At 34.6% G+C, this 14,191-nt stretch overlaps 1 protein-coding gene across 6 annotated transcripts in view; it reads left to right on the plus strand.

Annotated features, from left to right (window-relative positions):
• RANBP3L (RAN binding protein 3 like) overlaps positions 1–12,205 on the plus strand; it is a gene marked incomplete at both ends in the record, with an annotated part of 47,615 nt that extends 35,410 nt beyond the window's left edge. For 5 of the 6 annotated variants that reach the window (XM_079702027.1, XM_079702030.1, XM_079702032.1 and 2 more), the window contains 6 exons: positions 1,933–2,035; positions 2,380–2,510; positions 4,086–4,206; positions 5,838–5,980; positions 8,940–9,129; positions 11,193–11,236. In XM_079702027.1, the coding sequence (XP_079558153.1) occupies positions 1,933–2,035; positions 2,380–2,510; positions 4,086–4,206; positions 5,838–5,980; positions 8,940–9,129; positions 11,193–11,236 (732 nt within the window). Of the gene's footprint in view, positions 1–1,932; positions 2,036–2,379; positions 2,511–4,085; positions 4,207–5,837; positions 5,981–8,939; positions 9,130–11,192; positions 11,237–12,131 lie in introns of those variants that run through there. The other variant, XM_079702028.1, reaches the window with a different exon arrangement.
• Between the last annotated feature and the right edge of the window lie 1,986 nt (positions 12,206–14,191).

The raw sequence follows: 14,191 nt of genomic DNA on the forward strand, positions 1-14,191 counted from the left end.
GTTTCTAAAACAGAGCATGATCTACAGTGGGGAATTATACAGCCAAGTGGAAGCTGTGCAGCAAATGGGCCCATGGTTTTATCTGGTCCAACACATCTTTATACTCTTTCCACTTTCACCCAGACCAGAATCTTGGCTGAGACAAGACAAGGAAGCTAGCTTGTCTCAGGGCTATTAGTTACATGAAGAATCCCACGGAGGAGGTACAGATTTTAAAACCTGTGCAAGGGCTCAGAATGACAAAAGGACCACCAACTCATGAGGCCTGTTTATTCCAAGATTTTAAGGGCCTTCACAAATCAGTTACTTTTAAGATCTAGCTTATTTTACAGCTGCCTCAGGCTTAACCCCAATTCCAAGAGAAGTATCACAGCTTCTCAGCTTTGAGGCACCCTTCTGCCACTCCCAAGATGAAGGTCAGCTCCAGCAATCCTAGAGCTGTTGACCCACACCTTTGGATCTGAACCAGAATGGACCAACTTCCAGGCAATATATTTAGGCACATTTATTCTAGATTAGTCACAGCTTCTGTAAGATGTCACAGACACAAATAAAATACTCTTCAAACCTCATGGGATCAACTTTAACATTCAACTCATTTAACAGACATAGATTGTGTTCTTATGCTATATAAAGCATTGGCATTGGTCTCAAGTTTGGTGGCATATTACAATCATCTGGTGAGCCTTCAGAGGACTTATGCCTCGCCATCTCCCCTAACCAATTAGATCAGGATCTTCGTGGGTGAGGCCAGGTGTCAAGTGATTTGAATATACAGCCAGGATTGAAAACCACCTGGGTAAGTGGTTATGCAAAGCTAAAGAAGACCCTGTCCTCTAGAGATGTTTATAGTCCAGTAAGGGGAAAGAGAGAGATACCTATACAAATGAACTACAGTGGGAATTACAGATTTGGTGTGAGGAGGTAGGTACCTGTGTGCATTTCCTATGGGCGCTTCAACTTTGACTTACAAAGGAACCTGAGCTTCCTGTCTCCTTAAACTGATAACATGCTAGGATAGCAGGAACTGTAGAGATCACCTGTGTTTGTCCTCTAGTTAATCCTGTAATCCCGTGGCTGTGTGATTTGGGGGCCAGGATGCCCTCCTGATTTGTTTGCTGACCATGTGCTTTTAGAGTGAGTCATTAAATTTTCTGTGCTTTAGTTTCTGTTTTCTTAAAATGGAAATAGTTACACCCATCTCTACCAATTTTAACAGATTATCTTGATGTCCAGTTAAATAATGTGAAAGAATCTTGAATTAGTAAGGGAAAAGATATAAACCTAAGTTCTGAAGTATTGTCCAGTTCTCCCTGTTCTGCAGGGAGCTATGCAGGGGGCTGTACAGGAGGTTATAAATGGCATGGAAATTACTTGGTCTTTTTTCACACAGGCATTGATTACAACACATGTGCGAACCCCCAGGTACACAGCCTTAAAAGGTGATTGTTGGCAAAAATTGTCTTAGAGGAAAAGTTAGGATTCCTTCTGTAGTGATGATGTGAGAAAGCTAGTGGGTTCTTTGGATAACTTTTTAATTTTTAAAATGAACTGGATAGAAAGAGTGGATTGTTGGGAATACTGAAATACCTTGAAAAAGTGACAAGAGCTGCACCTCCTTCTAGGCATCAGGTTAGTGTGGTGGTAGCATGGAACAGCTACTACCTCCTTTTGGGTCTCGAAAAGCTTTCCCATTGCCCCTGGAACTAGATGCCACCTGAAGTAGGCTGGTGGTAACTAGATTGTTTCCTGAGATCAGAACCAAGGTCTTCTAATAATGGGGAGGGATTCTCTATTCAGCACAAAAGGAGCCCAAAACAAAAACAGAGCTTTTGGGTTTGTTTGCCACCCTGAGAAGAACAAAAGTATCTCTTGGCTTACTGCAAATATATGGGGATAAAATTAAGTAATACATCTTTTTCCCCCACTTAGGGTACTCAAAAACTCACTCAGCCTCAACTTGAAAATGATTCACACATCAAGGAAAAACCATTGAAATTCACTTTAAAATTTCCTATCAACGCTCCAAACTCAAGTAAGAATTATTTCATTTGTAAAACATCTGATTCAACTGGTGTATTTCCTGTTTTTCCATGTCATTTGTTTAATATCTATAAAATACAAAAACAATAGCCCAGTGTTTTAAAATGTTTGGTGAAGATTAAAGCATATAAACATGATATATAAGCTTTAATAATTGTTCGACTTAATGATATGGGGGATCGTTAAAGAGATCTGCCTCAACTCAAGCAGTCTGATTTTTTGGAAACACTCGTTATAAAAAGCTAAGGCTACATGCATGTTAACAGGGGCAAGAAAGAACTTCACAGTAGGGAAGATGGGGCATTTTATGTGTTCTTTCCCCCTATTTTCTCACAGGAACAGACTCTCTTAAGAATATACCCCTAACTGAATCAGCTGCTGCTTTCTCTTCTAAACCATCACCAAAATGTTTGCTGGAGAAAATTGATGTCATAACCGGGGAGGAGACAGAACACAGTGTGTTAAAGGTCTGTGCGTCACGTATTGCTCTTCCTGGCTGCACCTCCGCGTGTGGAATAAGCTACCCTTAGCAGAGACAGCTTGAAAAATAAAGGCAGAAGTATACTTCTCAGAAAGACTGAGATGCTTAAATAAAAATGTTTCAGGCTTCCAAGGATTAAACCAATATTTTGTCGTATTCTTACATTTGTATGTGTAATTTGCAGGAAAATGGATTGCTGTCTTTACAACCATGCCCGTTGGTCCCTTAGAAAGAAGACAACCAAGGACCCTGTCTTAAAACAGCCTATGTTTTACACTTTTCATGTCAGCTTTTATAATTTGTTGTTATCATATGATTTAAAATTCTATTTACACTGAAAGTTAAAAATGCAGATAAGATGAATTGATTTCAGTTCAAGATAATAAAAAGGTTTTTTGTCTTCCTTTAAAAGTTCCTTTTTTTAAATTGAAGTAGAGTTGATTTACAATGTTGTGTTAATTTCTGCTGTACAGCCAAGTGACTCAGTTATACATATATATACATTCTTTTTTAGATTCTTTTTCTTTGTGCTTTATCTCAGAATATTGAATATAGCTCCCTGTGCTATGCAGTAGGACCTTGTTGTTTATCCTAAAGGTTCTTTTAAATAAGTTTTGAATTTCACATGAATCAAGAATTTCACAGATGTAGTATATAGTATCACACCTAGGATTCAAATGTTGAGTGGTATAGCTGTCAATCTAGGCATATAAAATGTAACTACTACAACTTAATCATTTTCAACAAAGCACAGATTTCCCTTAGCCTTTCTCCATGTGTTTTACCCCAAACTTTCTTCATTCCTATTTTCTTCCCCCTTGATCTACTGATACACTTACTGTACAAGTGTGTCTCACAGCATAACTCTCAGATCAGGTTAATCCCAGATTCACTGAAGTAATCACTAGGGGTGAGGCCCTGACATGTTATATTTTTAACAAGTCATCTAGGTGATTCTTGTACATAGTAGTATTTGAGAACCACTGGTAAGCATTAAATTATAGTATGGTACTCTGTGGTATCACATGCTAGTTCAGATGCTGTATTTGTTAAAATTTTTAAAGCATACAAATAATTCCATGATTCCTTAACTTTCAGATAAATTACATAATTCAAATAACATTGTTTAATTTAAAAGTTGGTCTACATAGATATATTGTTAAGTGAAAAAGAAAGATGCAGAAAGTATTTATGGTATTCTACCATTTATAGAAAAAATAGGAGAAAAATATATACATGTATATACATACAAATATCTCTAGAAGGATAAACAAAATATTGGCAACAGTGATTACCTGTTCTAGGGGGTGAAAACTGGTAGATGGGGAACTAGTGTTGGTGGGGTTACTTTTCACTTTGTACATCTTTTTGTTTTTTAATGTTTGAACTATTCAAAAACTGTATTGTTTCAGAAGCTAAGTAAAATTTTAAAGCTGGTTTAGAAATCATTAACAAAGGTTATTCTGGTAAAATATCAGACAAATAAAAGTGTTATAGCATAGGAAAGAGATCACTTTGAAAATTTTTCTATATTTTGACATTTAAAAAAATTGTCTTTTAGATCAACTGCAAGCTTTTTATATTCAACAAAACAACACAGTCCTGGATTGAAAGGGGCAGAGGGGCTTTGAGACTGAATGACACAGCAAGCAGTGATTGTGGAACATTCCAGTCAAGACTAAGTAAGGAATCCTTTTGTAAAGCGAGTCAGTATTTCTCAGGGAAATTTTTCCAATATAAGTACACATCATTTTCTGGAGATGTGTTATGTGTCAATAAATTAGACTGCTGTCAATAAATTAAACAATATTATTTTTAATGTACTAGAGGAGCTTCCTATTTAAAGTAGGCTCTGATGTCAGACTATACAGGTTCTAGTTCTGGCTCCATTACTAACTGGTGACCTTGGACAAATTACTTAATCTCCTTCTGCCCCAGTTGCATCAGTTTAACATGGAAATAATAGAAGTCCATGACTTAGTGAGTGTGAGAATTCAGTGAGATAATGCACATAAAGCACCTATGACCAAGCCCAGCACACACCTAAACAGTAATCTCATTATTATTTAAAGGAATGTGATGCATTTATTTTTGAAATGGAATAGTTTTTCTAAAAGAGAATATTTGCCCTGTAATTTATTCTTGGCATTCTAAACACAGTGTGTGGGTTGGGATGAAAGGTCAATTTCCAAGTAAATAAAGGTGTGTGGTTATTGAATCCTTCAGGCAGAGTGTTGGTCAGAATTTGGTCAGCCAAACCAAAAGCCTGAGGAGGTTTCTGGCATCCAAAAGACACACTGGGCATTGTTCAGAGGTCCAAACTGAAAGTAAGCACAGGCAGAGATCTGGGCAGGGGTGGATGGGTTTACTGGTCAATATCGGGTGATCAAATCTTGTGGAGGAGACCACAAGTAGAAGCTGGTAAATGGATATTTGGTGAGTTTCAGATATCAAGCTCAAGAAGTGAGTAAGGAATAGAATTCAGACTAAGAGAGTAGAAGCACTGGCAAACAGGTTTCTAAATAACCTATCATTCCCAAGGCAGGTATTAGCTGTTTTCTACTCTGGTTTAATTTCACTCCTTCCACTACTTGCCAAAAAAATGCACAAAACAACTTTTCTTTTAATTATACAGGTAATACATGTCCATTACAGAAGACGGAAAGTATGGATCAACAAGAAGAAAAAAAATTAAATTACTCATAGGCCTATCTTCCTGTAGTAACTAGCTTCTGTCAATAAAATATATTCTTAAGGACTTTGTATACAATAAATGTATACAATACATTGAAAAATTTGTGATAAATGGTGTTTATACTACTTTGTAACCTGATTTCTTCTTTTGCATAGTATACCATGGTCACCTTTCTACATTAATAATTATCTTTCTTTAGTATTCTTAATAAGTTCATAATATCCTCAATAGCGGTACCATCATTTATTTAACTAATTCCATTTTTTGAATGCTTAAAGTTTTCGTTTCAGTTTTCTCCATTATAAACAATTCTTGGGTAAATATTCTTCAGACCATTATGTCCTCAAAGGAATTCTAAAATTTAACCATTTTTTAATATTATAGTAAAAAAATATATAGCATTTTTAGCATTTAAGCTAAAAAAAGTCCTCCAACATAATAAAGCCCAATTTGGAAACCAAATTATAATCTAGTCAATTAAATTACAATTTCGTAGTGAAAATAGAGTCTGAAAAACAACTACCAGATTTATTTGCTTTCCAAAATGGCAAATTCCTCTGAAAGGCTAAGGAATCAACTATTCTAAAGTCTGATCAATTTATCTTCTTCCTATTTTAGTTATGCATAATCAAGGCAGCCTGAGGCTGATTCTCAATAGTAAACTCTGGGCTCAAATGGAGATTCAAAAAGCAAACCATAAAAATTTACGAATAACAGCTACTGATTTAGAAGACTATAACATCAAAGTGTTTTTAATTCAGGTAAGTGACAAATTTCAGTGATGGAGGATTATCCTACTATATTTATAGATCTCTGCAGTCACATTTGTTTTTTTCATTTTATTAAAATAACCTATACCATTGGCAAAAAATCAGCCATTTATTATGGTTGTTTACAGTCTAATATAAGACCTAAATTTTGCATGAAATTTAGAGATTAACAACAATTTAAAGCAGTCAATAGGTATTGGTCCCAAGACATTTGTACTGGTATATGCTGTCAAACCCCTACATTTTTCTTTACTATTAAAATTATGTCAACGATCTTACTAAATTCCAGAGAGACTACTGTCAGGATTGGCTCCTAGGAGGCCAGCAGAATCCATACCCTGATGCTTACACTGCGTGCTGAAATTGAGGCTTTGAAATCACTGGAAAGGAACCAGTGAGAAATGGAAAAACACAGGGCTAGCAAGTTAAACCAACCAGTCCAATAGCGAATTCCAATTCTGGATATGAGTCAGTCTCCAAGGTAACAGGATGGGAGCACAGCTTTAGCTGTTCTGGCAGCAGGAATGCTTGACCTCAAATACAAGATCCAGGCAAAAGAGACAGAGCTGACATGAATCAGGCGAGAAAAAAGGCTGGATTTCCCCCATAGGCCGAGTCTCAGAAGACTTGAGAAGACTGAATATCTAAGCAACTCAGGTAGAAGATGACAATACAAGTAAATTGGCTTCCATATAATAATGGAAAAAAAAAGTTGGCAAGAGCCCACTGATGAAAAACCAAAGGTTTTATTAACTACCAGTAAGTGCACTGTTAGGTATAAGTGATGTTGAGTGTTAAAATCTTAGAGTAAGATGTCTAAACCCTGTTTACCATTTAGGGAGATAATACTGGATACTCTGCTAGGCCAGATGCCCCTGTCTTTGAGTGGGCAAAGCAGCCTGTCTGAGATTGAGACTATGATTAGATTCGATTAGATTTAACTATGTCTAGATTCTGCAGCTCAGTATCTGGCCCATGCTGACTTTTTAAACTGTAGGATAATTTTTGGAGATTAGCAAACAAAATGCAATAAAAATCACCCAAAATTCCACTCCCAGAGATGGTCACTATTAACATTTTGGTCTTATACTACATTTTAGTATATACATGTATGTGTGGGTACATATATACATGTGTACCATACTGTACATACTGCATGACTTTCAGGCAAGTTATTTAGCCCTCCTAAACCTGATTTTACTTATCTGCCAATGGAAGACAATAATAATATACTTTATAAAGTGATTGAGAAGATTAAATAGCTAACATTTGATTGTGAAATACACATATGTAACCTTTTCACTTATCAATGAAAATGAGTGTTTTCTGTTATTAAATAGTTCATTCTTCAAGAATTCTTTTATAGGTGAAAATAAATTCTGTTCTATTATGTACCATAATTTATTCCATTAATCCTGTTTTGTTAAATACTTAGGCAATTTACTGTGTTCATTATTATAAATTCTGCATGGAATTCTCTATGTACATACATGTTAATTCTCTTGGGAAAAGGTTTTGACTTGTCTTGACACATTTATCCCAGAAAGACTGAGACAATTTTCATTCTCACCAGCATTTTCTTATGGTACTTCCTGGAAATTTTTTTTTAAGCATTGCAAATTTGTTGTCCAAAAAAATATATATTATTGTGCTTTTACTTCTTGTTCTGAATTTCTTGAATGAAAATATCTGAATGAATTTGGCTATATATATATAATATATATATAATATATATATACACTAGTGAAAGGCATATTTAAAATTTAATGTAAAAAAGTCAAGGCAGCAGAACTGTATTTATATTTCAATTACATATATTTTCAATATTTGTTATTAACCTACTGAAGAAAAGTTACACCCTTGTACTTAATATAAAAATTAAATTGGTCAAGAGTCAACAAATATTTACTCAACACCTGCTATGTAATATCTAACATAATATGATAAATAAAAATATTTTATTTAATGTGTATTTTTTCCCTAAAAATAATTAAGGTAACTTAATAACATACAAAAGAAAAACCATATTTTAAGACGCTTCTTCCCAAAAGTTGGCATGCAGTTGATTCAAACTTCAGTTCTTGGTTTTGAAATATTTGTTAGCTCTCTGAAGGATTAGCAAAGAGAAAAATTTTCCCAGATTTTCTCTGAAATTGTGAAAAGATACAAAAATGTAAGCCACTGACATGTTACCTTAAAGAGCACTGACTTTGATGACAAAAACGAAGTCCCAGCCAATCTGTCAACTAGCTGTTTAAATGCAGACAAGCTGTGCCTTTCTGAGCCATAATTTTCTCATCTGTAAAGGAAAGAGGAAACAAGTATTTACTGAATACCTGCACTATGTGCTTTTGCTAACATAAATGGAATAAATAACCTAAAGTTTTATTATAAGGATTGAAAAAGTAAAAGGATATTATAACAGCAAGTATTATACCAATGTTATTGTTACCATCATTTTTTATATTAATAGCAACTGTAAAAATAGAAAAGTACTGAAAGCAAGGACTTCTGATGTGTTTATGGTACAACATCATAGGCTATTTGAATGAGCTCTGCTTTTCTACAGAGCTATGCAACTTGCAGGAATGTCTAAGCAAGTGATGTAAAGGAAATGAGAGTCTTTTTCCCCCTAACCCTAAAATTTTCTACAGTATAACACAGTGAAGGAAGGATGGTCTTAACAAACAAATTCAAATAGAAAATTTAAATCTCAAAATTTCATTTTCTCAGTTTAAAATGCACAAATTGGGACCTCATAAAATTATCTGCTCTAGGATTCAATTTGGTTCAAGACGAATTGGCTCTTTACCCTTTAGTTTCTAGGATTATTTATATTCTAGATTTATGTCATATAATTCCTTCCTTATTAATAGTGAAAGGTTACAAATGTGTAAAGTGTGGCTATTATTAAGTTACTTATATTAACAACTTAATTTTCCTCTTGCAGGCCAGTGCCAAAGATACAGGATGTATGCATGCAGCAATACATCACCGTCTTGTTGCACTTCGAAGCTTCTATAAGCAGAAAGATGCAAATCAAGCTGAAAGCCAGTCAGAAACAGTCCTCCAACAATTTAACTGTGATAGCTGTGATGAGGATGAGGATGATTTTATCCAAGTTACTAAAACTAGATCAGGTAAAGAACTTTTTTTTGTTAGTTCAGAGGTTTAAAAAAGAAATCTTATTCACAACCCTTTTATATGAAACAGATTTTTAAAAAGTGGAACTTGTCTGTTCAAAGTGGGCAGGGGTTAGAGCCCTAGATGTTTGCATCTGAGAGGTGGGTTTGAAAATCACTGTCTTCTGCATGTGGCCTTCATTGGGATTTCACCAAAAGTCAGCCTTACTGTAATACCTGCACATCATTTGCATATACATTTCATAAAAGACCATATTTACAATGTAAAGTATTAATTGCTACACTGAAACTAACCAATTATTAATATTTCTCTTCACTTGTTCTCATTCTCCTATTATTGGCCATAATAGAAGAAATTATAAATACTTGTAAGTCAGGCAAATCTGGCTTATTCCCTTTTTGGAATTTGTTTTATTTTCAAAGACCTTCTTTACCTAGGGCAAAAGGCGCTATTTCTTTTATTACATCCGGATTCATTAATTGAACAAGGTTGCAGTGGAACCACTGATTAATGGATTTTTAGGTTTTAGTGCTTGTCCTGATGAGTGAATTTAAAACTAAAATTCATCATTATTTTTGGAGAAAAACATTGTCAAGGAAATAATAAGCCCAGCTTTATGGATTTTTAAAATAATTTTTATTGGAGTATCGTTGCTTTACAATGTCGTGTTAGTTTCTACTGTACAGCAAAGTGAATCAGCTATACGTATACATATATCCCCTCTTTTTTGGATTTCCTTCCCATTTAGGTCACTACGGAGCACTAAGTAGAGTTCCCTGAGCTATACAGTAGGTTTTCGTTAGTTATCTATTTTATACATAGTATCAATAGTGTATATATGTCAATCCCAATCTCCCAGTTCATCCCACCCCCCTTTCCCCCGTTGGTGTCCATATATTTGTTCTCTACATCTGTGTCTCTATTTCTGTTTTGCAAGTAAGATCATCTATACCATTTTTATAGATTCCACATATATGTGTTAATATACGATATTTGTTTTTCTCTTTCTGACTTAACTTCACTCTGTATGACAGTCTCTAGCTCCAGCCACATCTCTGCAAATGACCCAATTTTGTTCCTTTTTATGGCTGAGCAATCCAGCTTTTTCATACAGATGTAGCTATTCCAATAAGTCGTCCAAGTATTTTCAGTAATATTTTCATTTAGCCCTGAATTCTGCTCTACGGAGGACTGACAAAGGACTTACAAAAATAGTGTGTTAGAGGCATTTTCCCAATTTTTAATCATTTTAAATCTTAAAGCTATTTTAATCATACATAATTTAAGAATCTATCAAACAACATGTGCAGAACTTGATGAAATAGCTTCCTTGGCCTAATACTAAAAATGTAGTCAAGAGGAAAAATGCACAAAACATGCAGAGCAGGATCATAAACTGCTAGACTCAGTGAGCCAGATAACTAAACGAATATGATTTTTCTTGTTACTGTTAAACAAGAGGTTTAATTTTTTTTTAATGTATGAAATGTATAAATAAAAATTATTATAATGTTTATATTGTCACAATAAAATGGGATCTATTAGAAAATGGGTTGGTATCCATTAAAAATGTTAACTTGCAGTTAGGATTAAATGGCAAAATTATTTCATCAACAAATGACATGTTTATGAATAGAATCTATATTCTACCATATTCCATTTTAGGAAAGGGGTGATATGCAACTATCTTCATACAAAATGAGAAACAATGGAAATAAGGCCAAGTAAATGCCAATCATATGAACCCATCCTCTCCCCTCCTTACTTAGTACTTTCTCTAGAAGTGTTGCACACAAATGCTAAATGTTATGGAAGCAATAAAATGTCTGACTTTTTAAACTTTGTTGCCCAGGAATCAAGGAAAGGTTTAATTATCTGAAAATGTCGCATTTAAAATTAGGAACATTTCCAAACTTTACTTAAAAATATGCAGATTCTCTATATATTTTATTTCCTTGCTAGTAAGCATACTCATGAGTATTCATGTTCAGTTGTATTCAATATTAAACCTAACTGAATACAATATTGTACAATAAATTATTTTAAATTTATATCACAGATTCTTCTAGGTGGACCCACAGACAGTCAGTTGCCTGTTCATGAGTGCTACCTACTATAAACATGACAACACCTACAAAAAGATCACCTTACTGAAAATATCTAAGCCATCCTAATAACTAAATGAGAAGATCCTATTCATTCCTGGAACAGTTTTTATAGAAAGGTCCAAGAAATATAATTTGTTGCAATTAAAATGTTTCTCTGTGTAGTATAATAATTCTGAGGTTTTATATTTTGATTATTGTGGAGAAAATGACAGAATTTAAGAAACACATGGCCTTTGGAAGTTCAAAATTTTTCATTTTTGAAGAAGTTAATTTAGAATGAGATTTGGTAACTAATTTGGACTATTCATCACATTGATGGATACAATAGTTAAAATTATAAATTGCTGGATTTGATAAATATCTAAGATATTTATTTTTTCAGTCATATATTGTCTAGCCATAAAACAAATATTTTACAAAACTTCCAGAGTCATTTCTTTGAAAAGTGTTATAACTGCATGTTAACATGTTATTAAATCATGTTTTTCTTCTGGGAAATGTGTATTTTCATTTAACCTTTGGACTTCGTAATTCTATAATATTATATATTCATGGTATGAATTCCTTTAAAGAGAATATCTGTTCTTGCACTTGTATCTATCGCACCTTGTATATGCTTGACTCACGGTCAGTATCCAATATTTGTTGAAGGAATGGACAAAATACATTACCTATGTATCAAAACAGTAACTATACAAAAAGTGAAATATGTTAACTTGTTCTTTGCTTTATGTAATTAAATTGTCATTAATACTCTAGTAGGTGAGGCTGTACAGAGACCTTTTATAGCCAAGTGACTTTTTTTCTTAAATGCCATTGTTAAGGTAAAACAGTAATTTCAACAGTTGTGCAACAGAATTTTGATGTTCCTCTTTTGAGATTTGTTTCAGAGACACTTCAGGAGTTACACAAGAAAATTAGTCTCAGTACTTATAGACATATTTCAGTTTTCAATCCAGTATGATCACCCCATGGCTTCAAAATGACTTTTGATTGTGACCCCTATACAATTCCCCTATTAGAGGCATCTTAATCTGCTCAGGCTGCCATAACAAAATACCACACATTGGGTGGCTTAAACAACAGAAATTTATTTCTCTCAGTTTTGGAGGCTGGGAAGTCTAAAATCAAGATGCTGGCAAGGTTGGTTTCATTCTGAGGCCTCTTCTCTTGGCTTTTAGGGGCCACCACCTCACTGTGTGCTCACATGACCTCTTTCTTGTGGGAGCATGGGGAGGCGGTGGGGAGAAAAAGACAGCAGGTTCTCTGGTGTCTCTTTTTATAAGGACATTAATCCCATCAGACCAGGGACCTCATAACCTCATCTAGCCCTAATTACCTCCTAAAGCCCCATCTCCAAATACCATCACATTGTGGGGTAGGCTTCAACATATGAATTTTGGGAGAATGTAAACATTCAGTCCATAATGAGGAATAATTCACAGTACAAAATGATTTCTGAAAATGTTCTGAACAGTGACAATATATTTGGGATAAGAGTATAGCTTCATTTCTACTTTGAAGAACAATATTCACATGGAAGTATACATGTGAATACATATTTTTAAAAAGTTACATTACTTTATTATAGTATATACCATAGATAACAGTAAAAGCAATTATATATATGCATTTATTGTCAAATCTAATGCTTGAAAGTTTAGCATATGAAAGTTGAATTACTCTTTTAGACTATAATTTAGCTAGGCTGTTATAATTGATGAAAGTTTTGCTTTCCCTATCACTAACTATAACAGTAAAATTTAGCTACTGAGTATCTAACTTTCATTAATTCTTCTAGTGACTCCAGAAGAAATACAGTAACTAAAATCCTTTGCTTCTAAATTAAGCAATGACTCAGGAAGTGGAGAAGTTAATGTAAGAGAGGAAGAGAGAAAAGGTTGAGAGAAGGAAAAAAAAAAAAACACAGTAAAGAAGAGCTCTAACATGAAAGGAAGAATAAAAAGAATGGAAAATCAGAAGTTTTAAGTGTTTTCTTTTTAATTCTAAAAGAGTGACTCTGATGCAGAACAAACTCGGAAGAAAATTTTCATTAGAAGCGTAATATAAACAGGGAGACATTTGGAGAAGATATTAAAGAATTGGTTCTCTTATAAGATCTTAGCTGATATGGGAACATTGGGATTATGCTAAATTGTTAAAGTAAAGCAGAGAAACAGAGATTTTCCTTATCTTCCTGACATGTTCATTCTTGACCCCTCCTTAGTTGTGGAGATGAATTTTCTCAATGCCTCAAACATTTTATTTAGGGATTATGACATGGCTACTAACAGCAGAAACATGACATTTAGCTTATGACTTTCAACCCTTTTCCACTCTGCTATTCCTTCTTATACTCTTTATGCATATATTTAGTAATATTTTGGGGGTTAATAGAAATAGAAACATCTTATAGTTTCTCCTTGTCCTATATCTTCATCTAGCCTTCTCCTTTTTGGCTTTTCAATATCCTTTGTCCCCCCCTTTAGTGTGAAGTGATCAATCATATAATGACATTCATTTTCACAAGTTACTAGGTGGGTGATTTCAAAGCATACGTCTTCTTCCATAGAAGCTGCTTTTTAAAATAAATTTATTTATTTATTTATTTTTGGCTGCATGGGTCTTCGTTGCTGCGCACGGGCTTTCTCTAGTTGCGCGAGCAGGGGCTACTTTCCATTACGGTGTGTGGGCTTCTCATTGCGGTGGCTTCTCTTGTTGCAGAGCTCAGGCTCTAGGCGCGTGGGCTTCAGTAGTTGTGGCTCGCAGGCTCTAGAGCGCAGGCTCAGTAGCTGTGGCGCACGGGCTTAGTTGCTCCGCGGCATGTGGGATCTTCCCAGACCAGGGCTCAAACCTGTGTCCCCTGCATTGGCAGGCGGATTCTTAACCACTGTGCCACCAGGAAAGTCCCAGAAGCTGCTTTTATTAAAAGTTACTTAGATAAATATTC

The sequence above is a fragment of the Hyperoodon ampullatus genome (genome assembly GCF_949752795.1).
Source record: "Hyperoodon ampullatus genome assembly, chromosome: 4".
Classification (NCBI taxonomy): Eukaryota; Metazoa; Chordata; class Mammalia; order Artiodactyla; family Ziphiidae; genus Hyperoodon; species Hyperoodon ampullatus.